The sequence below is a fragment of the Podarcis cretensis genome (genome assembly GCF_951804945.1).
Source record: "Podarcis cretensis genome assembly, chromosome: 7".
Lineage (NCBI taxonomy): Eukaryota > Metazoa > Chordata > Lepidosauria > Squamata > Lacertidae > Podarcis > Podarcis cretensis.
The window spans coordinates 54,850,098-54,873,455 of record NC_137176.1 but is presented as its reverse complement, the minus strand read 5'-3'; the positions used below and the strand labels follow the sequence as shown (position 1 = coordinate 54,873,455).

The window sequence follows — 23,358 nt, the reverse complement described above, 5'->3', positions numbered from 1 at the left end:
TGGATCAGCTGACAAAATCTGCGCTGGCGATAGGCTCTCGCCAGGAAGCGCGCGCTTTGGAAAGGTGGGAAGGGAGAGGGGAGCGTTGCCCTGACTACCGCATTCCTGAGATGCCAAGGCAGCCTTCCAATGACGTGGTGCTAATGGAAATTGATGGGGCGCGCGCACGCAAGGTGCCGAGCGCCCACCAAATAGTCAAAAGGGAGGCAAAGGCTGGGAGAAACTCCAAGAAATGTTTCCTCTGCCAACGGCCAGGACACTTTGCCAGGGTCTGCCCACAAAGAAAGGCTTGGCAAGGGATGGTGGGGGCCGCTGGAAATGAGGGGGAGGGGGCAGAAGACAAGGTGCAGGAAAACGCCAGCGCTTGACTGCCCACAGGGGGGCGCAGGAGCCAAGCGAGCAACTAATTGAAGTGCCCCAACCAGACCCACCCAAGGTTTCTATAGCGATAGAGGTGACGCTAGAACTCCCAAATGGACACCCAGTCAAGGTGAAGGCAATGTTGGACTCAGGGAGCTCCTGTAATTTTTTTAGTAAGGAGTTTGCGCTGGAGCACCAGATCCACTTGCTGCCACTGGATTTCCCACTCCAAGTCACCATGATAGATGGCAGAGAGTTGCTAGGGGGAGAGGTGACACATCAAACCCCGCCAATGAGAATGAGTGTGTCCAGGCACACAGAAACCATAGCCTTTCATGTGGCCACACTGGCGGGACCCCCAATAATACTGGGGATGAGCTGGCTAGTGCTACATGATCCAGTGGTGGCGTGGCACCAACGCACGGTCACCTTCGGGTCAGCCCACTGTTTGGAACACTGTCTAGGAGGGGAGAAGCCCAGGGTGAGGTTGGCCAGAGCAGCAGCAACCACGCTGGAGCAGAAAGGGAAGGTGCCGCCACAGTACGCAGACTTACAAGAGGTCTTCAGCGAGAGGGAAGCGGACAGGCTGCCGCCACATAGGCCCTTCGACTGCCAAATCAACCTTCTCCCTGGGGCACAGCTGCCGGTGGGTAAGCTGTATGCCATGTCTGACAGAGAGATGCAGGAGTTGCGAGACTTTATAGACAAGAACTTGAAAAGGGAGTTTATAAGAGAATCTAAGGCAGTGGGGGGCAGCCCTGTGTTTTTTGTGGATAAGAAAAACACGGATCAGCCGAGGCTCATCGTGGACTATCGAAAATTAAACCTGGTATCAGAACCCGTGACCTTCCCAATGCCCAGAATTGATGATATTCTGACCAGGGTAAGGAAGGGTAAGATTTTTACCAAGCTGGACCTTAGGGGGGCCTACAATCTGATTCGAATGAGAGAGGGGGACGAATGGAAAACCACCATGTTCACCCCCCTGGGGGCCTTTGAATATTTAGTTATGCCATTTGGATTACAGTCAGGCTCTGCCTGTTTTCAAAGCTTCATGCACCATGTGCTGGGTCCCCTGCTGTACAAGAACTGCGTAGCATTTCTGGACGACGTCCTGATCTATTCGGACAATGAAAAACAGCATGTCCAGGATGTCAGGGAAGTGCTGAAAAGGCTACGAGAGCACCAACTGTGGGTCAAGCTGGAAAAGTGCCAGTTTCACGCCAAGGAAGTGGAATTTCTGGGATACAGGTTGTCAGACAGAGGCCTAGCCATGGACCCCGGCAAGGTGCAGGCAGTGCTAGAATGGAAGGCTCCCAAAACCCGGAAGGATGTGCAGAGGTTCCTTGGGTTCAGCAACTTCTACCGGAAGTTCATCAAGAACTTCGCCCACTTAACCGCACCCATCACGGATTGTCTCAGTAGCAAAAAGAAGTTCATCTGGACGGAAGGGGCCCAACGTGCCTTCGAGGGGCTAAAGCAGGCGTTCGCCTCGGAGGAGCAGCTCCTGCACGTGGATCTGCAGAAACCGATGAGGCTAGAGACCGACGCGTCGGACAGAGCGATAGGAGCGGTGTTGCTCCAGCCGGGACCGGCCCAAGACACATGGACGCCGTGCGCCTTCTTCTCAAGGAAGCTGAACGAATCGGAACAGAACTACACGGTGTATGATCGTGAACTGTTAGCTATTTATGCCGCGTTTCGCCAGTGGAGACATCTCCTGATAGGGGCTCAGCACAAGATCCAGGTTTGCACTGACCACAAGAACTTGGAATACTGGAGGACAGCGCGAGTGCTCAACCAGCGACAGATTCGGTGGGCACAGGAGTTCTCCAAGTTCTTCTTTGAGATCAAGTACGTGCCAGGGCAAGAGAACGTGAGAGCAGACGCGCTTTCATGGAAACCGGAGTACACGGAAGGAGGAAGACCACCGGACGCTCGACATGTGTTCCCTGAGGAACGATGGGTTTGTGGGAGGGCGTTGGTTGGGAAACGAGAACTAACCGAGTTGATTTGCCAGGATGAATTTGCCCAAACCAGAATCAGGGAACTAAGGGAAAATGGGAGAGACCGGGGGGACTTCGAGGTAAGGGAAGGGTTACTGTATTACAAGGGAGCAATGTATGTGCCCGGGGGGGCCTTACGGGAAAGGGTGCTCCGACAACTTCACGACAACCGTACAGCGGGACACTTTGGGCAACACAAGACCATGTTACTGGTCACTAGGGAGTTTTGGTGGCCGAAGGTGAGGGAAGATGTACGAGAGTATGTACGAGGGTGTGACCGCTGCCAAAGAGCCAAGGGGGAGCGAGCAGCCCCGGCAGGGTTACTAGAACCCTTGCCCACGCCGGGGAGACCCTGGGAGGTGGTATCAATAGATTTCATGACAGATTTGCCCAAATCCAGAGGTAAGACAGCAGTCATGGTAGTAGTAGATCTGCTAACCAAGATGTGCCATTTTATAGCATGCTCTCATGCGGTGACAGCCGAGGAAACCGCACAACTGTTTGTTACTCACATCTTCAGGTTGCATGGAGCTCCTTCAAGGGTTATCTCTGATTGAGGGAAACAATTTACCTCGAGGTTCTGGAGGAAGCTTATGAGCTTATTGCAGGTGGAGGTGGGATTCTCGGCGGCGAGGCACCCGGAAACTAACGGGCAGGCAGAGAGGGCGAACAGCATATTGCAGCAATATCTCCGCTGTTACGTCAACGAGAGGCAGAACGACTGGGTAGATAAGCTAGCACTGGCCGAGTTTGCGTATAACAATGCGGAGCATGTGTCCACGGGGATGAGCCCATTCTTGGCTAATTATGGGTGTCACCCCAGGGCCTTTCCCGGGAGGGGGGAGGAAGAGTGGAGCGTGCCCGCTGCAGAGCAGTTCGTGGAAGAAATGGAAGCACTGCACCAGCAGCTTAAGATGAATCTGGAAAGGGCCAAGGAAGAGTACAAGAGGCAAGCGGATAAACGTCGCGGGGAAGGGGAGACCATTAGGGTGGGGGACCGGGTGTGGTTATCCACTCAAGGATTGCCCTTCAAGGGTGGGTGTAAGAAACTCCGGCCGAAGCGGCTGGGGCCTTTCGAGGTGATACACCAAGTCAACCCAGTGGCATTCAGGCTCAAGTTTCATAGGTCACTGCTCTCACCGTACCGAGGGGAGCGGAGAGTCCGGGAGGGAGGAGGAGAAGGGCTCAGACACCCACCACTGGAAGAGAAGGAACACCACCAGCAGATAATGGAGATTCTGGATTCGCGGTGGCGGGGGCGGCAGGTGGAATACCTAGTAGCGTGGGAGGGGGAGCCCGAGTCAGAAAACACGTGGGTTCCAGAAGGGGAAATAGATGGTGGGTATCTAGTGGAAGAGTTCCACAACAGGTATCCGAGGAAGCCCAAACCTCTGGAGAGATTCTGGGAGGAGCAATTTGCCACCACCGATGATGATGAGGAGGATTTTGTGGGTTTTCCAGCGTCGCCAGAGGAAGGAGGGGAGTCGTCAGGAGAGGAGGAATCAGATTGGGAAGCCCCTCCCATCAGAAACCGGGGCGGGTGGGAAGCGGGGTTTGAGTCCTCGGACGATGACGACAGCTCCTTTCGAGGGTTCCCTGCATCGTCGGCTGAAGGTGGGGACAAGGTCACGTCACCGGGTCAGGCCAGGGGTGGAGGGGGTCCTGGGGGGGAGGTGGATGTCAGGGAACTGACATCAGAGCGAAAAGCGGAGGCAGGGCTCCAGAGCGATGCCGGAGAGGGAACCAGTCGGGGGGAAGGAATTCAGCGTGACACCAATAGAGAGGAGATGGAGGAATCGGTGTCAGGGCTCCAAGACCCTTCAACCGAAACCAGCGGAGAGAGCGCTGGCACGCCCTTGCCATCCCCTTACTTGCGCAGACGCGTTCCGCGCAGGGAACATAGGCAGAGACTTGGGGTCAAGCAGCTTTTATGCTGGAAGAGATTCAAGAAACGCCCACTGGCAGATTCTGCAAGTGACTAACAGGTCACGGAGGGTGAGCTGTAACCCTGAACATGTTTGAGCAAACCATCTAATCGAAGTGGAGGCAGTTTACGCACGAGTAACCACACTATACCATTACAGGGTATGCCAGCCCATTTCAAAACCACGCCAGCTTAGTTGGAGGTGTGGGTGTACCTAGCAATTAAGGAGGCATAGCAACTGCAGAAGCCATTTTCTTACACGTCACTGTATGGCAAAGTATGTCAACCTAGAATTTCTAGAGCTCCTGAGAAAGCAAAGCATACTGCAGGAGCAACGAGTGAAGAAGCTTTTTGATGAGCTGCCTGCAGAAAAATCAGTATGGCAGAATTTAACCAAACAATCAAACAGATGGTATTGGAGATCTTAGACAATGCCTAGAGCACAAGTAGCTGGTCAAGTTTATTAGAGTAGGATTGATTACTGAGGATGATTACTTGAGATTCAGTATTCAAACCTAGTAGGTGTTAATGAAATCCACATGCGCATGCTGCTGTAGAATTAAATGGCAGGTCCAATCGAAGAGCTTTTACAGTGCTAGGATTCAATATTGTAAACATGACATGTTATTAAGGTTTACGTATTGCAGGATGATCCTATTACATGCATATCTTGTTACAATTCCTACCTTTACTCCTTAGTCAATACTGTAACTGGTTTTCTGTGACCCAGTATGTTATTGTGCAATATGAGTGCTATTGTAGGTGTGATCCCTTAAGTTATCCTTAATTACAAATGGCCACAACTTCCAAGTACCAGGCACTCTAAGCCTTCCCTCTTTTTCACAATACTTCATTTCTTCATATAGATGGCACACCCATCACAGTCACTTTAAACTGCCACATAAAGGGTCATGTCTACATAGGGTTGGAGATTAGCCAACAAAAAATTATACCAGACAAGACTTCTGCTGCTCCCAGAGAGAAGTGACTGAATTAAAGGCAATTTAGACTTACCAGGTATGTAAGTAAAACTTTTTGTTCAGTGAATCATAAAGTGTAGAGTTGGAAGGGGCTCCAAGGGTCATCTAGTCCTTCAACTTTACTTTGAGGCATCCTGCCTATGTTGGATAAAAGATTGGATTTTGTTGAAAAATACAAAATTGTTAAACTTAGAAGGACATGATATACAGTTTGGGTGGCACGCCTGCCTATGGTATAGAAAAGCAAAAAATATAAAACTTTTACAAATCACATAATTAGAAAAAACCTATTTAGAGTGTGGAAAAAGTATAAAAAATTACTGGAAAGAAAAACACCACTATGGATATCCCCAGAGATATCCCCAGAAGCTACGATCAGGAAAAAAACAAATATGGAAAAGCATTGGTTAACTTACAGTGAAATTTTAGAGTGACCTTGCAGGACAGGAACCAAAACTGATAAATCTCTAGGAATTAAGAAATTTGGTTACAGATTGGCTACAGGTACATCAGATTAATGAATTGTTTAAAACTGATAGGGAAATGGCTTTGCAGAACAAAAGTCTCAGTTTATTGACTTCCGGGTTGGCGCCTCCGGCAATGGTGGAATTCCTCTGATCGGGAGGAATTCGCTCCGTGGAAATTAGGGTCTGGCCGCCACGGCGAAGGTGGAGACCCACTAAAATCACAGGCGGAAGAAGCCTGTGAACGTGGGATTCGGCTGACACCTTTTGTGCCTCCCCTACTCGCAGGGAGACCCGGTTTCGGGGATCCGGAGCAACGTGGGGTGAGCGGCGCGGTGCTTCGGATTGATTGCTTCTTTCACAGAGTGAAGCCGCATTGCTGTTGCCGGAGAGCACTGACTTTTTCCTGTGGACAATTTGATTCTAAACAACTACACGTGAGTAGAACGGAAAATTGGATTCTTAAATGTCTTAATTTGGCACTGAAACGGGGAGGCTCTAAGCAGGAAGTCTGCCTTCCCCTTTTGTAAATAGATTGAAGCAAAGAGCTTGTAAGCTAAAGTCTTGGAAAGTCCTCTGTAAAAGATTAAACTTCCATCGGCTAAAATCATTAAACCCCCCTTGGAAGCAGGAGAAGAGGGAGGAAATTTTGGATCGTGTAAGCCTGCAGGAGAGAGGGAAGAAAGTTAAATTACCACCGCTCTGAACCTGGAAACGGGCTGCTATCAAGACCGACGTTTTGGGAAAGTTCATTGTTGTTGACAGCTAGTTAAATAAGAGAAATACATTGTTTCCATTGTCTCCTTCTGCATTTAAAAAGGAGTAAAAGTAACTGAAAATTGAAACTAATTTTATTGCTTGAACTGTGCCTAAAAGGACTGATACAAATAGAAATTGTTTCCCCCTAGAGGGAGCCTTTGAGGCTGTTACAGGAGTTGAGCGGGGGGGATTTCCAGCTGCAAGATAAAAAATCGTGAGAACCAGGGATTGACCTTGGATTGGTTAAGAATGTCGACAGAAGAAGCCTTAGTGACTGCATTTTGTAAGATAAGTGATTCATTGGAACAGCTCCATAAGAAGATGGATGTGATGACTATTAAAATTGATAATCTGGGTCAAAAAGTGACTAATTTCGGACAAAAAGTGAATATCTATACAGAAACTATTCAGGAATCGACACAGGAATCTATTTTGATATGGCAAACTGTGGAGAACACGAGGGAGAAAGTTGTTGTTGTTGAACCTAAAGTAATACAAGTGGAGAGGGAGAGAGCCTCAGTCTTACAGAGCCAATTTGAGGACTATAAGTTGTTACCTTCTATGAGTGAGTTCTGAGAAAGTCAGATTTTGAGGATTGGAGCCCTGCTTGGACTGGAGAAGGAAAGTTGGATAGATCTCCTCATGCAGGGATTTACTGACCTTTGGGACCTGGACCTGGGTCAGGAGGAGATTGGAGTTGTGGGGACCTTCAGATTTGGAGGAATTTTTAAACACGTCCTGAAATATCTTTTGGATTTTAGTTTTTAACTACAGAGATTTGGCTGATCTGTCGAGAAGGAATAAAAACATTGCTAGGTCGGAGCTTCCCCAAGATCTACTCTTCAGCATCAAAGGAAGGAAATTAAGAACAAGACAAGCAGAAGACAAAGTAAAGTGCATGTATAAATATGAAGAAGACATGCAGAAGGGACTTGGAAAAGAGTTAAGAGCCTCGGACAGAAGATTACCAGGTTGATGGACTATATGGAATTGATGGAAATGACTGGCAGAAACCGAGACCAGGGAGAAGAGACGGTGGAAGAAGATTGGAAAAAGTTTAAAGTCTATTTATAGAAATATTGTAAAATTAATGAGTGTTAGAAAAATGTTGGAATGAAATTATATAGCTTTAGTAGAAATGTTATAAGGAGTTAAGCATAAATAAGTATTATAGTATTAATGGAAAATAAGGTTAAAATAAGTTAAGATAATTATAAGACAGAAAATAGAGAAAGATGGAAAGGAATTGCTGAAACAATTAATAGAATTGGAATACAAAAAAGGAGGTGAGAGGAGGTCGAGGAAACAAGGGAATGAAGGATAAGACATTGAAATGGTATGATGTATGTTTTTAAACTGTTTTTGTTCTGTTTTGTTTAGTTTAATATGTTAATGTTGCGTTGTGTCTATTGTAATGTATTGTTTTTTCTTTCTTTTTCTTTTTCTTTTTCTTTTTCTTCTTTTCTTTTTCTTCTTTTTTGTAAGGTTTAAAAGTAATAAATATTATTTTTTTTAAAAAGTCTCAGTTGGTCAAAGACCTATTAGATAGAAATATTATCAAAAATATACAAACGGCTGTTGGAGTGGGAAACTAAAGATGAATATATGAAATCAAGCATGATTAAGTGGGCATAAGATGTGGGTCACAATATTGATTATACATTATGGAAAAAAATTGTGGAAAATAAATATGAATTTTATGGCATGTTATGCGATAAAAGAAAATAAGATCAAAATGGCCCAGAGATTTAACACCCACCAGATTGGCAAAGATGTCTACAAAAAGAAAAAGGTATATTTTGCATATACCTTGCAAGGGAACTTGAGGGATTTTTAATTCACATGTGGTGGTCCTTTAAAATAATTAAGGATTATTAGGAATCTATATCTAATGAATTAGAAAAGATAATTAAAAAAAACTTTTCCCCAAACACTTGAGATTTTTCTCTTGGGGAATGGTAATAACGGAGGTCCCAAAAAACAAAAGAGTTTACTACTTTATGCCACTACTACAGCTAGAACTTTATTGGCACAAAGATGAAGACCAAGTATAGTACCACTAAGGAAGAACAGTAGTGTAAATTGTTTGAATATGCTGAACTGGTTTGTCTCATGAACAGGATAAGAGAAAATGGAGATAAGGAATATAAGGAGGAAGGGATAATGTTTATTGACTATTTACAGAACCAGTACAGGTACAGACAAATACATAGCTTAGCAGGTCTCGTGGAAATTCAGCAGAGTCGAAATAGATAAAGTACCAAATGATGAAAAAGATGTGGATTACGCGGAGTAGTAGAAAAGCAAATGGAACCAGGAAAACTGTGAAAGGGAAGTCACATGGTATAAGTAGATATGCTGTATTTGGTATGGTTGTAAGTGGGACGGGGTGGGGTGTGGGGGTTAAATATACTCTTTGTTCCTGTTTCTGGAAATGCAAAAAATAACAAAAAAAATATTCAGTAGTGGAATGAAACCAGCTTGCTTTACAACAGATAAATGATAGAGTCATATATTTGTAATTTTGTAAATCTCCATGATGGACGTTGGAAACACAATACAGCAACTTGGCAAGTTACACTGCGGAAAACTAGGGAAATATTAAGCAGCATGAGATTTTCATGTATTCATGAATGTTTCTGGGAAGGCAGATCAAATCAATGTTCTGCATTTTCTGTTTTACAGGTAAACAGTGGGGGAAATAGCATCCCAACTGAAGAAAATTTCACTTCATATATTTATTTCATTGGCATACGCTTGGTGCTTCAGATCAGGAAACAATGATCTGCTTTAATCAAATGCTGCAAAACTTGATTAGTTTTCCTTATTTAGAAGAATACCTGAGCTCAGTGGTTCACCCTTGGTGGCTTCATAAGCTTCTGATTTTGCTTTGTTCATTATTAATAGATATATATTTGGTTGGCTGTGCTTGCTCATTTGGGCTATATGTTTACATGAAGATGAATAAGCACCAAGAAACTGGTCCTGATAGCAAAATTTGGAAAAAGCCAAGAAAATTTATTGCTCATATTACAAATATATATGGAAAGATATGGCATGGTGAGTAAAAGTTTCATTCATAGCAATAATTCTTCCTTATGAGTCACTATAATTTCATAGGACTGAGGATCAGAATTTCAGGCTTGAAGTAATGGAACAATAGTTGCCACAGTGAATCAGGCAGGACTGGGCCTCTGAACCCCCCTCAGAGTCACAACACCTACAAGTTTGGGTTGGCTACATAAGGATCGAAACAAAGGCATGGCTATTTATTTATGTAATAAGTAAAACAAAGCATTTTGTGAAGTATGAAACTAAGGTGGTTCTGTGAACTGCCCTGAGGCCTCCAGGTATAGCGTGGTATATAAATTCAATAAATGATAAAATAAATAAATAAGACAGATTACAAAAGAAAGGGTCGGCTGGTAGTTGTATAAACACTATACATTTAAACCACATTTTAAGTACACTTCTTCTCCAACAGAAACCTGGAGAATGTTGTTTACACCTCACAGGGACACAATTAGCAACTATGTACACAAACAATGGAATATGCCAGCAAAGGATATGGTGATGGCTACTAATTTAGATGGACACTGCGGGAAACAGGATAGTCTGAAATAGAGGCCTTTGGCCTGATCCATAGGACTCTTTATATGTACTCAATGCTTCCCACAGGTCTCATGTTACTGTAAGTGTTGAAACAACATATTAAACCATCCCAAGGGCTAAACCCCATATAAAAGCTTAAAGTAGACTTAAACAGCAAAACACAGTTTTAGCTCACTCAAAGTCTGGGCAAAAATGTTTCCAGCTGTGCTCAAAAGGAAGCAAGGAAGGGACATTCTACGAGAGGAGAAGTCCATTCATTAAGGGACCACCATAGAGAAAGTCTTGATCCATGTGGATGACAACCTAGCATCCAGAATGCTGGAGCATATTGTCGTTGTTGTTTAGTCATTTAGTCGTGTCTGACTCTTCGTGACCCCATGGACCAGAGCATACCAGGCACTCCTGTCTTCTACTGCCTCCCGCGGTTCGGTCAGACTCATGCTGGTAGCTTCGAGAACACTGTCCAAACATCTTGTCCTCTGTCAACCCCTTCTCCTTGTGCCCTCAATCTTTCCCAACATCAGGGTCTTTTCCAGGGAGTCTTCTCTTCTCATAAGGTAGCCAAAGTATTGGAGCCTCAGCTTCAGGATCTGTCCTTCCAGTGAGCACTCAGGGCTCATTTCCTTAAGAATGGATAGGTTTGATCTTCTTGCAGTCCATGGGACTCTCAAGAGTCTCCTCCAGCTCCATAATTCAAAAGCATACAACAGAGCTTTTAACCTGATCTTAAATTTCTTTTTTCCCCCCTGAACCACACTGATTTTCTCCAGTAATGGTTGCGATATTTCTTTGTTGCATTTCGTATTATTTTCAGGTTATGAAATTACTGGCATGGAAAATCTCCCTAAAGGACCAGGGATTATTATTTATCATCATGGAGTTGCTCCTCTCGGCTATGCCTTATTTGTGGCTAGATATTTTTTAGAGACCAGCATGAGTCTGACCAAGCTGCGGGGGGCAGTGGAGGACAGGAGTGCCTGGCGTTCTCTGGTCCATGGGGTCACGAAGAGTCGGACACGACTAAACGACTAAACAACAACAATTTTTTAGAGACGGGGAGAGGGTGCTTTTCATTAACTCATCATGTCGTGTATTGGATACCAGGTAAATTATTTAAATTTAAATCATTTTTTTTACATAAAACATGTAAAATATGACAAAAAACAATGCTATAAGCTATGAAAAAATGCTTTAAAATATAAAACTGTATATCAGGAAAGTAGGTAAAAACAACTGATAAATAAAATAGCAGCAACAGGTGAAATAGTTTAGTTAGTGCAGATGAAGGTACTTTCACACCAAGTCTTTGCTAGTAAAAGAGAATGAATGCAGGATGAATAATTATTTCCAATTCACAACTGAGTCAGCAGAAATGGTCTCCATGAAGAAATGCTGTGCTTTTCTGTCTACATTCTTCCCCAGAGATCTAAAAACTGAGGAATCTGGATAATGTCATCTGATTCCTATGCTATAATAATAATAATAATTTATTATTTATACCCCGCCCATCTGGCTGGGTTTCCTCAGCCTCTCTGAGCGGCTTCCAACAAAGTATTAAAATACTGTAGTCTGTTAAACACGAAAAGCTTCCCTAAAAACAGGGCTGCCTTCAGATGTCTTCTAAAAGTCTGGTAGTTGTTTTTCTCTTTGACATCTGGTGGGAGGGCGTTCCACAGGGCAGGTGCCACTACCGAGAAGGCCCTCTGCCTGGTTCCCTGTAACTTGGCTTCTCGCAGTGAGGGAACCACCAGAAGGCCCTCAGCACTAGACCTCAGTTTCCGAGCAGAGTAATGGGGGTGGAGACGCTCCTTCAGGTTTAGTGGACCGAGGCCATTTAGGGCTTTAAACACTTTTAATTGTGCTCTGAAACATACTGGGAGCCAATGTAGGTCTTTCAAGACTGGTGTTATGTGGTCTCGGTGGACACTCCCAGTCACCAGTCTAGCTGCCACATTCTGAATTAGTTGTAGTTTCCGGGTCACCTTCAAAGGTAGCCCCACGTAGAGCACATTGCAGTAGTCCAAGCAGTAGATAACTGGAGCATGCACCACTCTGGCGAGACAGTCCGCGGGCAGATAGGATCTCAGCCTGCATACAGATGGAGCTGTTAAACAGCTGCCCTGGACACAGAATTGACCTGCACCTCCATGGACAGCTGTGAGTCCAAAATGACTCCCAGGCTGCGCACCTGGTCCTTCAGGGGCACCGTTATCCCATTCAGGACCAGTGAGTCCTCCACACCCACCCGCCTCCTGTCCCCCTAAAACAGTACTTCTGTCTTGTCAGGATTCAACCTCGATCTGTTAGCTGCCATCCATCCTCCAACCACCTCCAGACACTCACACAGGACCTTCATCGCCTTCACTGGTTCACTGGTTGAAAGAGGTAGAGCTGGGTATCATCTGCATATTGATGAACACCCAACCTCCCTGATGGCCGCATGTAGATGTTAAAAAGCATGGGGGAGAGGACAGAACCCTGAGGCACCCCACAAGTGAGAGCCCAGGGGTCTGAACACTCATCCCCTACTACCACTTGCTGAACACGGCCCAGGAGGAGGGAGCGGAACCACTGTATAACAGTGCCCCAGCTCCCAGCCCTTCTAGACAGTCCAGAAAGATGTTATGGTTGATGGTACCAAAAGCCGCTGAGAGATCCAGCAGAACTAGGAAACAGCTCTCACCTTTGTCCCTAGCCTGCCGGAGATCATCAACCAGTGTGACCAAGGCAGTTTCAGTCCCATGATGAAGCCTGAATCCTGACTGGAAGGGATCCAAATGGTCCGCTTCTTCCAGGCATGCCTGAAGTTGTTCAGCAACCACTCGCTCAATCACCTTGCCCAAGAGTGGAAGATTTGAGACTGCACGATAGTTGGCCATATTGGCTGGGTCTAGAGTTGTTTTTTTAAAGAAGCGGTTTAATGACCACCTCTTTCAGCAGGTCTGGGAAGGCTCCCTCACAGAGAGAAGCATTCACCACCCCACAAAGCCCATCGCCCAGCCCTTCCCAACTAGCTTTTATAAGGATCAAGGAGACAGGTAGTTGGTTTCACTCGTCTAAGCAGCCTGTCCACATCCTCAGAGGTAACAGATTGGAATTGATCCCATGCAACATGACTAGACAGGACTCTAGCACTCTCCTGCCCCGGCTCTGCTCCCACGGTGGAGTCTACCTTTTCCTGAATCTGAACGACTTTACCTGCAAAAAACTTTGCAAAATCATTGCAGGAGATCATGTGGCCCGTACTGTGCCCCGATGGAGCAGGTGGTTCCGCTAAATTGCAAACCACCTGAAAAAGTCTCCTGCTGCTGTTTTCTGCAGATGCAATAGAGGCAGTGAAGAAAGTATTCTTCGCCGTTGCTATCGCCACTTGGTAGACTCGATACTGAGCTCTAACCCATGTCCGGTCAGCTTCAGAATGAGTTATCTGCCACTGGCACTCTAGTCGTCTCAGCGATTGTTTCATTGCCCTCAGATCCGTGGAAAACCACGGGGCTGTCCAGGTTCCATGCAATCAGAGAGGGCGCTTCGGAGCCAAACAGTCAATAGCCCTAGTTAACTCCACATTCCAGCAGGCCACCAGGGAATCAGCTGAAAGGCCATCAACATGGGATAAAGCATCCCCTACCACTCTTTGGAAGCCATTTGGATCCATTAAGTGGTGGGGGCAGAACATCTGAATCAGTCCCACCTCTCCGCAGAGGGGAAGGGTTGCGGAGAAGTCCAGTTGCACCAGGAAGTGATCTGACTATGGCACTTCATTAGTTTCACTTTTACTTAGTGTCAGATCACCAACATCCATAGAGGTAAACACCAGGTCTAAGGCATGTCCGCGGCTATAAGTTGGGCCAGACTTATTCAGGGACAGCCCCATAGAGGCCATGCTTTCCACGAAGTCCTGAGTGGCCCCTTGTAAGGTCATGTCGGCATGGATGTTAAAATCCCCTAGGACAACCAAACTAGGTGTCTCCAGGAGAACATCTGCCATGACCTGAAGCAGCTCAGGCAGGGATTCCTTGGTGCAGCGGGGAGGTCAGTACACCAAAAGGAATCCTGTACTGCCCCTATTGCCCAACTTCCAGTACATGCACTCAGAGAACTAGGTCTTCCCAATAGGATGCCTGGTGCAAATTAATGACTTCCTAAAAATCACTGCATACGCCCCCTCCCCACCCACAAGGCCTGTTACACAAGCCAGGTCAAGTCCTCCATCCATGATCAAGTCATGGATGGCAGTGGTCTTATGGTTCATTGACCAGGCATTGCACAGCACCACCTTCAGGTCAAGTGGGTATCCCTGCTGATTCCAGTATCAATCTGGACAAGACCAGACCCGGAGGCAGGGTTAGTCCTCAAATAACGACTAAACCTCCCTCCTCGGTAATGACTACAAGCTTTCATGTAATAATTGCTGCTCACTTTAATGTCAGAATACGACAAGGCTTAGGCTTTGGGGTCTCTAAGTTTATGGTTTTCTCAAGTACAAAGAGTTTTGTAAAGTTCAGTCATTAGTAATGATGGGATATTCCTTAAAGGAAAGAACAACGCAAAGTATGGGATTCTGCTTGGGAGCATCTGCACTAGGGCAAACCACCTGTGCAAAATCCTCTGTATTCAAACACCACTGGGTGGCAGCTGCGAAGGGGTGGGAGCTACAGCAAAGGAAAAGGGCAGAAGCCCAAGTGAAGCTCCAAAGACATGCTTTCACAGCAACTCCAACCTATCACCAAATCTGCACACAGATCCCAGAAAACATCGCCCACCCAAACACATTGTAGCACCCTGCTTGTGGTTAACGCTTAGATGGAATGAAATACTCAACGCAGCAATAGAGAAATTAAAATAATAATTTATTGGTCGGACAAATAAATGAGAGGCACAGTGGTATATGGTTACCAAGCTCTGGCCTGCCCTCCTGCCATTATGGCCAGCACTTATATTTCCTTAACGCAGCCCCCTTGCTCCTCCTTTGGCTGCCTCTGTCCAATCAGCCTGGTTGAAATTCCTATTGGCTGTTTGCTAGAACCAATCATAAAAGATACACCCATTTCCTATTGCCTTTTATGGGAAACAAAAAGCTATATTTCCTTCTATTTATAATTGGCAAACAAGTAGCCATTAACCTCTACAAGGCACCTTAATTACCAGATCACCTTTGCCCCCTTAATTCTAAAATAGAGCAGATGGCTAAAACAGATGGTGGCTAATTTTATTTTAAACAGATGTCAGAGATCTTGGGTTCACATTCTCACGCATCATCAATGAAAGATCTCCTTTTTTTGGAGGTCTTTAAACAAAGGCCTGACAACCATATGTCTGGAGTGCTCTGATGGTGTTTCCTGTCTGGCAGGGGGCTGGATTCGGTGGCCCCTGTGGTCTATTCCAACAATATGATTCTATGAAATAAGAATCTAACATTTCTTACTTTCTAGATGCTTACTGCATTCAGACAACAAAATATCATATTATACATAACATAAATAACCTTTTAAAAGGAAAAGAAATCTTTGCAGAGTAAAAGGATCTCAGTTTAAGAAAGAAACAACTTTTAAAAAAAGGCTTCCCAAAATACTCCCTCCCTTTCTGCCAGCCAGATGCTTAGCCTTTTTGACCTTTAGGCAAATGACTCTTTGTATGATGAGAGGCCAAATGGTAAAACCTTACTATTTACCTACTTCTTAATTTAACCGCTTTTACAGCTTAGTTGTACTCTGCAACATGCAAGGTCAGCAACCTCGCTCTCAGCCTTTTTATGACCGCAATAAACCAGAGGGGCCCTCTGCCCAAGAGCTTGCCAGCTTCCTGCTAGTTTCCTCCCTTGAAACATTTGTGAATTTAAGCTCATTTTTAGAATACAGGAATCTGATCAAAATATAAGCCTTGATAAAAATGCAGGCTATGATCAGATGCCTCAACATGGCCTATCGAGCACTCCCACACACAGCTTTTATGCCCCCATGTGGCACTGCAATCAAACACATGTGGCACCCTTGCTGTAGTGTTCATGACTGTCCACTGCCACTCCCCCCCATCATCTTCCTCTGCATGCACACAGCAGCCACCCCAGGAAACTATGACATCACAGAAAAGTCATTTAAAGGAAGGAAGGAAGGAGGCCAAAGAGGCGCAGTAGCACAGAGCGCTGTTTGGAGTTTTTTCCATTAGGTTAATTAATGCAGCATATAACCTCCACCCATATATCTGTGTACCAATCTCTGCTGGTAGAGGCAGTTTTCCATCAGCTTTGTCTCCTCTGTGCCATGCGTGTATCTCCCCCCCCCCCTGCCCCCCTGTGTGTGTGTGTATCTACTGTATCCAAAAGCCCTGCACCCTAAAGGGATTGAAGGTTTGGATGGTGCAGCAAGGCACTTTGAGCTGTATTTTTATCATAATGCAAACTTGAATGTATTACAGACTTGACTTGAGGAACACATGCCTAAAAAGTGGCCACCTCAGCACTCAACCCCACTCAATGTGCTTTCCAAAAAAAGCCTACTGTCAGAACCTCTGAGCAAAAGAGCAATTAGCATAAAGTCCCCATCCATGAAATCCTTGTTAAAATGGATTGGCAGAGAGCTATGCTTGTGATCCAATAATAGTGCAATATCTTTGGAATAATGACACTTGTATTGTATCCACACTATTTCCTAAATAGGTTTCACATAAATACATTCTTCTATTTGGGGCTTATTTTTTCAGGGCTGCAGATGCTTTATTATGTGATTGGGTTGAAATCTTACAAGAAAGCTGAAATTGTGGAAATGATGAAGAAAGGCCATTTAATGGGCATTTCACCTGGTGGAGATAGAGAAGCACTGTATAGTCATGATTACTGCATAATGTGGGGTAAACACATAGGTTTTGCTCAAGCAGCTTTGGAGGCGAAAGTGGTGAGTGATCTTTGTGCAGTCTGCATTGCCTTCACAATTATCCTAGATAAGACGTAATGTGTTGACATCCTTGATCCAGCATCCAAAAAAGCTGAGGATGGCAAATATCCTGTTTGGGGGTCAAATGATATCTGGAGTGCCACAGGTCTCCCCACCCCTGCTTTAAAACAAACCTACTGAAATTGGTGACATTTAAAAAGAAAACCTGTGTTTACTTTTATCTTTCTTTTTTATATACAATTTTATTTTAAAAAATTGTTTTACTATTTAAAATACTCATTTAACATTCGTAAGATATCAATGACTTCCTTTCTTCTCCTTCGATAGTTCATTTTACATATCATAAATCCTTGCATATTTTACAAAAACTATACTATTCAGTTTTCCATTATTGAATCCATCAAAACATATTACACTGCAGTATTTATCTTAATGCTGCCAGTCATCATCTATTTCAAGATCCTTCTCATAATATGTCTGGAGCACTCAGTCTTTGATATTTCTAGAATAAAAAAAGACCAAACAATCTCCTAGAAATGTTTTCTTCTTAGCATACGGGGATTTAACCCTGAAAGCATGATCAATAGCTTGATGTACCTCCTGCTTTTGAGTCTCAATAAGATTTGCAAGTGCCTCAATTATTTTATCCCTTATTGCTTCACCAGATTGCTGAGCAATAGATCTAAATCATAAAAGCATCTCTTTTTGCCTCAATTCAATTAAAGCCAAATTGTCTGCCAATAGTTCCTGAGATGCTATAGCTTCCGCCAGTTGAATCCAGGGGGGAGAAGTATAAAAGTTTCATAGAGTTGGAAGAGACCACAAGGGCCATTTGAATGCTTTTTTCTTTCAAAAGAAAGTTTTCAAAGTTCTTATCCCCCCGTCCCCCTCCTTTTATTTCCAATGGCAGACTTTCTTTGTTTCCTTCAGTGCTTCAGCCATCTGAAGCAGGATATTCAGCAATTCCAGAGAAGACTCCCTTTTTGTTCTCCTGGAAGTTTGCCAAATTAATCCAACTGCTAAAGACACTTGAATAATAAATCCCTTTTCCCTTGGTTTTATTTTCTGGGAAATCTGCTGCTCGCTGAGTAGGAAATTCAAGGCAGCTTGTTGCTGGAAAACACTGGAGCCCAGAGATGACAGCTTGACAGCCGGGTTAGGCCAGCACCAAATGGAACCTCAGACCCGTTGGGAACTCGCTTTTGACCTCCACAGGAACCCTCAGAGTCCTGGTCATCCCCAAGACCTTTTTTGGGTGCTCGTTGCCTATGAGCTGCCCCTAAACTCCAAAAAGCAGCGGCCGGTTGGCTGAACCTGGCTTCCTTTCCCCCTCAGGGCAAACCAGGAAATTCTCCCCCCCGCCTTCAGTTCCTGAAAATCTGGAGGACAGCTTCTGAATTTTCTTCATCTGAGAGATTTCAATAGATGTGTCAGGAATTTTAAAGCCAATTACATTATCATTTATGAGTTGCTTCTCATTATAATCCCAGATGTGAAGTATTCTTCGTAGTCCATAACAAAAGTAAAGGCAGGATGCTTGGGGCAAAATAATTATCCAATCCTCACCTTTCTTTTCATGTTCGTTTCATCTTTTATTTTTTTAGCCCACCATCCCTATTTTTACACAAAACATTTGTGAAGCATACAGGACCATTGGAAAGACAAGTAAGTTAAATATCTTGATTAATCAAGAGATCTCAGGCAATATACATTTTAATACTATAGAGTGATCTTTTTAAAAGAATATCTATTAACTGCTCACTAATAGATTTTATAGGGACATGGGTGGCGCTGTGGGTTAAACCACAGAGCCTAGGACTTGCCGATCAGAAGGTCGGCAGTTCGATTCCCCGTGACGGGGTTAGCTCCTGTTGCTCGGTCCCTGCTCCTGCCAACCTAGCAATTCGAAAGCACGTCAAAGTACAAGTACATAAATAGGTACCACTCCGGCGGGAAATCCCTTTTTCCTTGGTTTTATTTTCTGGGAAATCTGCTGCTCGCTGCACATTGGAGCCCAGAGATCACAGCTTGACAGCCGGTTTAGGCCAGCACCAAATGGAATCTCAGACCCGTTGGGAACTCGCTTTTGACCTCCACAGGAACCCTCAGAGTCCTGGTCATCCCCAAGACCTTTTTTGGGTGCTCGTTGCCTACGAGCTGCCCCCAAACTCCAAAATGCAGCGGCCGGTTGGCTGAACCTGGCTTCCTTTCCCCCTCAGGGCAAACCAGGAAATTCTTTTCCCCCCTCAAATTCCTGAAAATCTGGAGGACAGCTTCTGAAGTTTCTTCATCTGAGATATCTGAATAGATGTGCCAGGAATTTTAAAGCCAATTACATTATCATGTATGAGTTGCTTCTCATTATAATCCCAGATGTGAAGCATTCTTCGTAGCCCATAACAAAAATAAAGGCAGGATGGTTGGGACAAAATAATTATACAGCCCTCACCTTTCTTTTCATGTTTGTTTCATCTTTTATTTTTTTAGCCCATCATCTTTTTACACAAAACAGTTGTAAAGCATACAGGACCATTGGAAAGACAAGTAAGTTAAATACCTTGGTTGATCAAGAGATCTCAGGCAATATACATTTTAATAATATAGAATGATCTTTTAAAAAGAATATTTATTTACTACTCACTGATAGATTTTATTACATGTACACTTATCTGCAAGAGCTGTGCTGCCTGCCTCAGTACTGAGTGAACATGCCCTTGCTTAGTTTTCTAGTAGATTTAACAGAAAGCTATAATCTACAACCCTAACATGGAGGGGAACTGAACAGGAAGCATACCATATTCTGCAGTCTATTGTACAAAACTTATGACTGATTGCAAAGAGCTGATAAGAGCTGACTGAATGTCTTGTACAGTGGTACCTCAGGTTAAGTACTTAATTGGTTCCGGAAGTCTGTACTTAACCTGAAGCGTTCTTAATCTGAAGCGGACTTTCCCATTGAAAGTAATGGAAAGTGGATTGATCCGTTCCAGATGATGAAAAAATACCCCCTAAAACAGCAATTTAACACAAATTTTACTGTTTCATGGATTCATCAACTTTACTGGAGCCCAGTCGCAGAGCCTCTGCAGCCACCATGGATGTCGGGGTTTGGATCCCGGCATTTGCAGAGCCCTGTAGGCACCGCGGATGTCAGGGCTAGGCTCCCGGTATTCGCGGAGCCGCTCTAGGCACCGCAAATGCCAGAGCTTGGCTCCCGGCATTTGCGGAGCCCTGCAGGCACCACAAATGTCGGGGTTTGGATCCTGGCATTCGCGGAACCGCTCTAGGCACCGTGGATGTTGGGGATTGTCTCCCGGCATTAGTGGAGCTGCTCTAGGCACCATGGGTGTCGGGTCTTGTTTGCCTCCATTTGCGGAGGCCTCTGAGAGCTCTGTAGGCCCTGCCGATGTCCGGGTTTGCCTCCAGCCAGCAGCCAGTCCTCCAAGAGTTTGGACAACTTCCGGGTTACAATCGTTCGTAACCCAAAAAAACGTAAGTTGCAGCATTCGTAACCCGAGGTACCACTGTATCTCTTTTCCCAAGCACTCATATAATTTAACTCTTCCTCTCTTCCTATTTATTGCAATTGCTAAACACTGAGAATGTCAACTAATTTCAGATTTGATATGGTGTCGCTTTCCTTCAGAATCTTCTTCCATTTCATACACAGGGCTGACAAAATGGCTGTATGAGAAAACTCGATGTATGCTTCTTCCCATTTACGGAGGATTTCCAGTGAAATTGAGGACATTTATTGGAGAACCCATCCCATATGATCCAAATATAACAGCTGTAGAGCTGGCTGAAAGAGTAAGTTAACTCTAAACTTGCAAGTTTAAAAGCGGAATATTTCTTTTCCTCTTGGTTTCTCTCTCTTTCAGCTCTAAACTGTATTGTACATATTGATTTCCTTATTCTATATGACCTGACATAGGGTTCATTATATATACTTTTGTGCATCATGCCCATCACTCCATTTCCCCTCTCCTTAACTTGTTGAGACTAATTAAATGGAAAAAACTATGTGGTACAAAGAGAGATCTGCTCATGCAATGGGACTTCTTCTTCCCACTATATTAGGGTTGAGCATACAAAGTACATTCTGGAGGTTTATATCAATAATCAAATAATAGATCTTATTCTAATTGCTCCTCTTGAAAATTTTGGTCAATTGCATAAAAAGGTGTTGAGCTGAGCTTCTTTGGGGCCATTGGACAGAAAGTTGAGATTTTTTTGGGGGGGGTACCATCTCCCCACCCCAGCTGCCCACATGCACAAAACAGAACCAGAGCCACTCACGTAGGGGCCCGAAACAGCTCACACACAAATTTACCCCCCAAAGTCGGATATTTCCTTAAAACTGAAAAAAGAAACCCCCCAGATGGCCCCAAAAGGACCAGTCTGGGATTTCCCAAACATATGGCAACCCAACACTATGTGCTCCAGAATCTGCCTGAGAAGGTACCTCCAAGCCACCCTAGTGCTAATTTTTGAGGATATGGAGAGGGTTGAAGAGGAAGACAATTTATTGTACAAGTTGATATGTGTTGCATGTACACACTGATGTGTGTTTAAGAGAGCATTGGATACAGCTTTGTTAAACGGTGCCATAATTCCTGACCAACTACCAAGCTGTCAACTCTGCAACACATTTGTAATTTGTTATTACTCGTGCATCAGCAAGCTCCTAAATGAGATGCCATTTCACTGAAGACAATGTCAAACACAGATACCATTTGTATGGTATTACATTGCATGACTTATTCTACCTGCTCCTGCAGGGGATGTTACACTTTCCCCCTTCCTCCAGGAAAACTTGGGATGCTGAGTCCCAAAGGGAGGGGGCTAAGGGGAGGAGCATGTAGGGTCCTGGTGGCTAATGGGAACAGGGTGGGAACATTTTTTAGTATGCCTGGTCCTTCTCCAAGCCCTTTCTCCTTGTTTTCTTGCTGCATCAAGTTTCAGGTTTTGATTGCCTGTTTAAAGGGGCAGATAAGAAATTTCTTTCTGCAAGGGGTTATGCCATGGTTGTCCTGAGGTTCGCTCCTTTTATCCTACATTGTAACAACCATGCAAGGTAGCTACTGTGTACAAAGCAGCCCAAGGCACATATGTTTGATTGTTTCTCTGCCATTCTCATACAGTGCTCTTGGTAAACATACAGAGAGTGGGCTGGATTCACTGAGAGATGAGCAGTTTCCTAGTGGGGGTTCCTCACCCTGGCTGCTCTGGCCCAACCCTCCATGTTGAAGAAACCACTTTTGAGGGTGGAGAGACAAGGACTCTCATGCAACACATCTCTGTGTACAAAGTCAGTTGTGTATCCCAGAAAGAAGTCACATATTGTGCTTCTATAGCTGGAATAAATGGGTTGCCTCTGGTTCTGATCCCTTTAGCTTTTTCCTCACAGATATTAATAACCGTGAATACCTAATCTGCAGTCTATTCCTCTAACACAATGTATTCCTCTGGTTTTCTTTCAACAGGCGAAGATTGCACTTGAAAATCTTCGGGATAAACACCAAAAAAGGCCAGGAAATATATTAAGAGCTCTTTCAGAATGATTTGATAAGCATTACAAAGCTAACTAGTCCATATAAAACAGTTGCAGTGTTCATGAGAAGATGTCTGTAATAGGAAGCATTAATAATTATGTTATTAAAGCTAAGTTGATATACACAGGATTGTGCTGGATTGTATATGAATTATTTGGAAGGGTCCCTAGCTCAGTAGCTCAGCTGTGTGTGCAGAAGGTCCTACGTTTTTGAAGACGTACAAGTGCTTTCCTGCCCTATCCTGCAATACAGCCAGAATTCCCCTTTTTGGGGAACTTGCACTAGTAGAGGCAGAATCGAACAGTATAACAGGAAGGCGAGTGTTTAACTAAACATGAAATAATGTTACGTGTGAAAGAGTAAAAGTGGCACTTCTTTTATGTTTATAAAAGGGTGCTCCAATATTTGAGCCCTATAATGCAAATCATTTTAAAATTATAGCAAGAAAAGTAGAGAAAACAAAAAGGCAGCTGGAATTGGTGAAAAATAGATAAACAACTACATATGAAAGAGTAATGTCTATAAATTACCTGTATTAAAACAGTGGCACTTCTTTTATGTTTATAAAAGGAGGCTCCAAGATTTGAGCCCTATAATGCAAATCATTTCAAACTTATAGCAAGAAAAGTAGAGAAAACAAAAATACAGCTGGAATTGGTGAAAAAAGTGACTGATCTAACGAAAACAGCCAACTCAGCTATGAATCTGGATCTGGCGCCAGCCCCACATTAGCACCGCCCCCCTGTTGAACACCCTCTTATCAGATGTCAAATAGATAAACAACTACACAACTTTCTGAAGACATCTG

General features: G+C 44.3%; 1 protein-coding gene and 1 long non-coding RNA gene across 3 annotated transcripts in view; one reads left to right on the top strand and one right to left on the bottom strand.

Annotated features, from left to right (window-relative positions):
* The window catches only part of LOC307219880, a 47,677-nt gene that overhangs the window by 1,868 nt on the left and 22,451 nt on the right, over positions 1 to 23,358 (bottom strand). The window contains exon 2 of the long non-coding RNA XR_013840632.1: positions 4,443 to 5,408. This is a non-coding gene — a long non-coding RNA (uncharacterized lncRNA). The remainder of the gene's footprint in view (positions 1 to 4,442; positions 5,409 to 23,358) is intronic.
* On the top strand, positions 8,964 to 22,677 carry LOC307219872 (DGAT1/2-independent enzyme synthesizing storage lipids-like). 2 transcript variants are annotated; one of them, XM_079983401.1, is made up of 7 exons: positions 8,964 to 9,553; positions 10,920 to 11,034; positions 11,160 to 11,209; positions 16,805 to 16,995; positions 18,600 to 18,660; positions 20,666 to 20,805; positions 22,482 to 22,677. In XM_079983401.1, the coding sequence occupies exons 1-7, from the start codon at positions 9,274 to 9,276 to the stop codon at positions 22,557 to 22,559; spliced, it is 915 nt and encodes a 304-aa protein (XP_079839527.1). In that variant the 5' UTR covers positions 8,964 to 9,273; the 3' UTR covers positions 22,560 to 22,677. The 2 variants fall into 2 exon arrangements, with proteins under 2 accessions (XP_079839527.1, XP_079839526.1); XM_079983400.1 differs by having other exon boundaries at positions 8,966 to 9,553; positions 10,920 to 11,042; positions 11,168 to 11,209.

Excerpts from the sequence above, each read along its gene's own strand:
- LOC307219872 (XM_079983401.1), top strand. The coding sequence starts at position 9,274 with ATGATCTGCTTTAATCAAATGCTGCAAAACTTGATTAGTTTTCCTTAT. Across the intron at positions 11,035-11,159 it reads GCTAGATATTTTTTAGAGAC|GGGGAGAGGGTGCTTTTCAT; the intron begins CAGCATGAGTCT and ends TTTTTTAGAGAC. Across the intron at positions 20,806-22,481 it reads CTGTAGAGCTGGCTGAAAGA|GCGAAGATTGCACTTGAAAA; the intron begins GTAAGTTAACTC and ends TTCTTTCAACAG.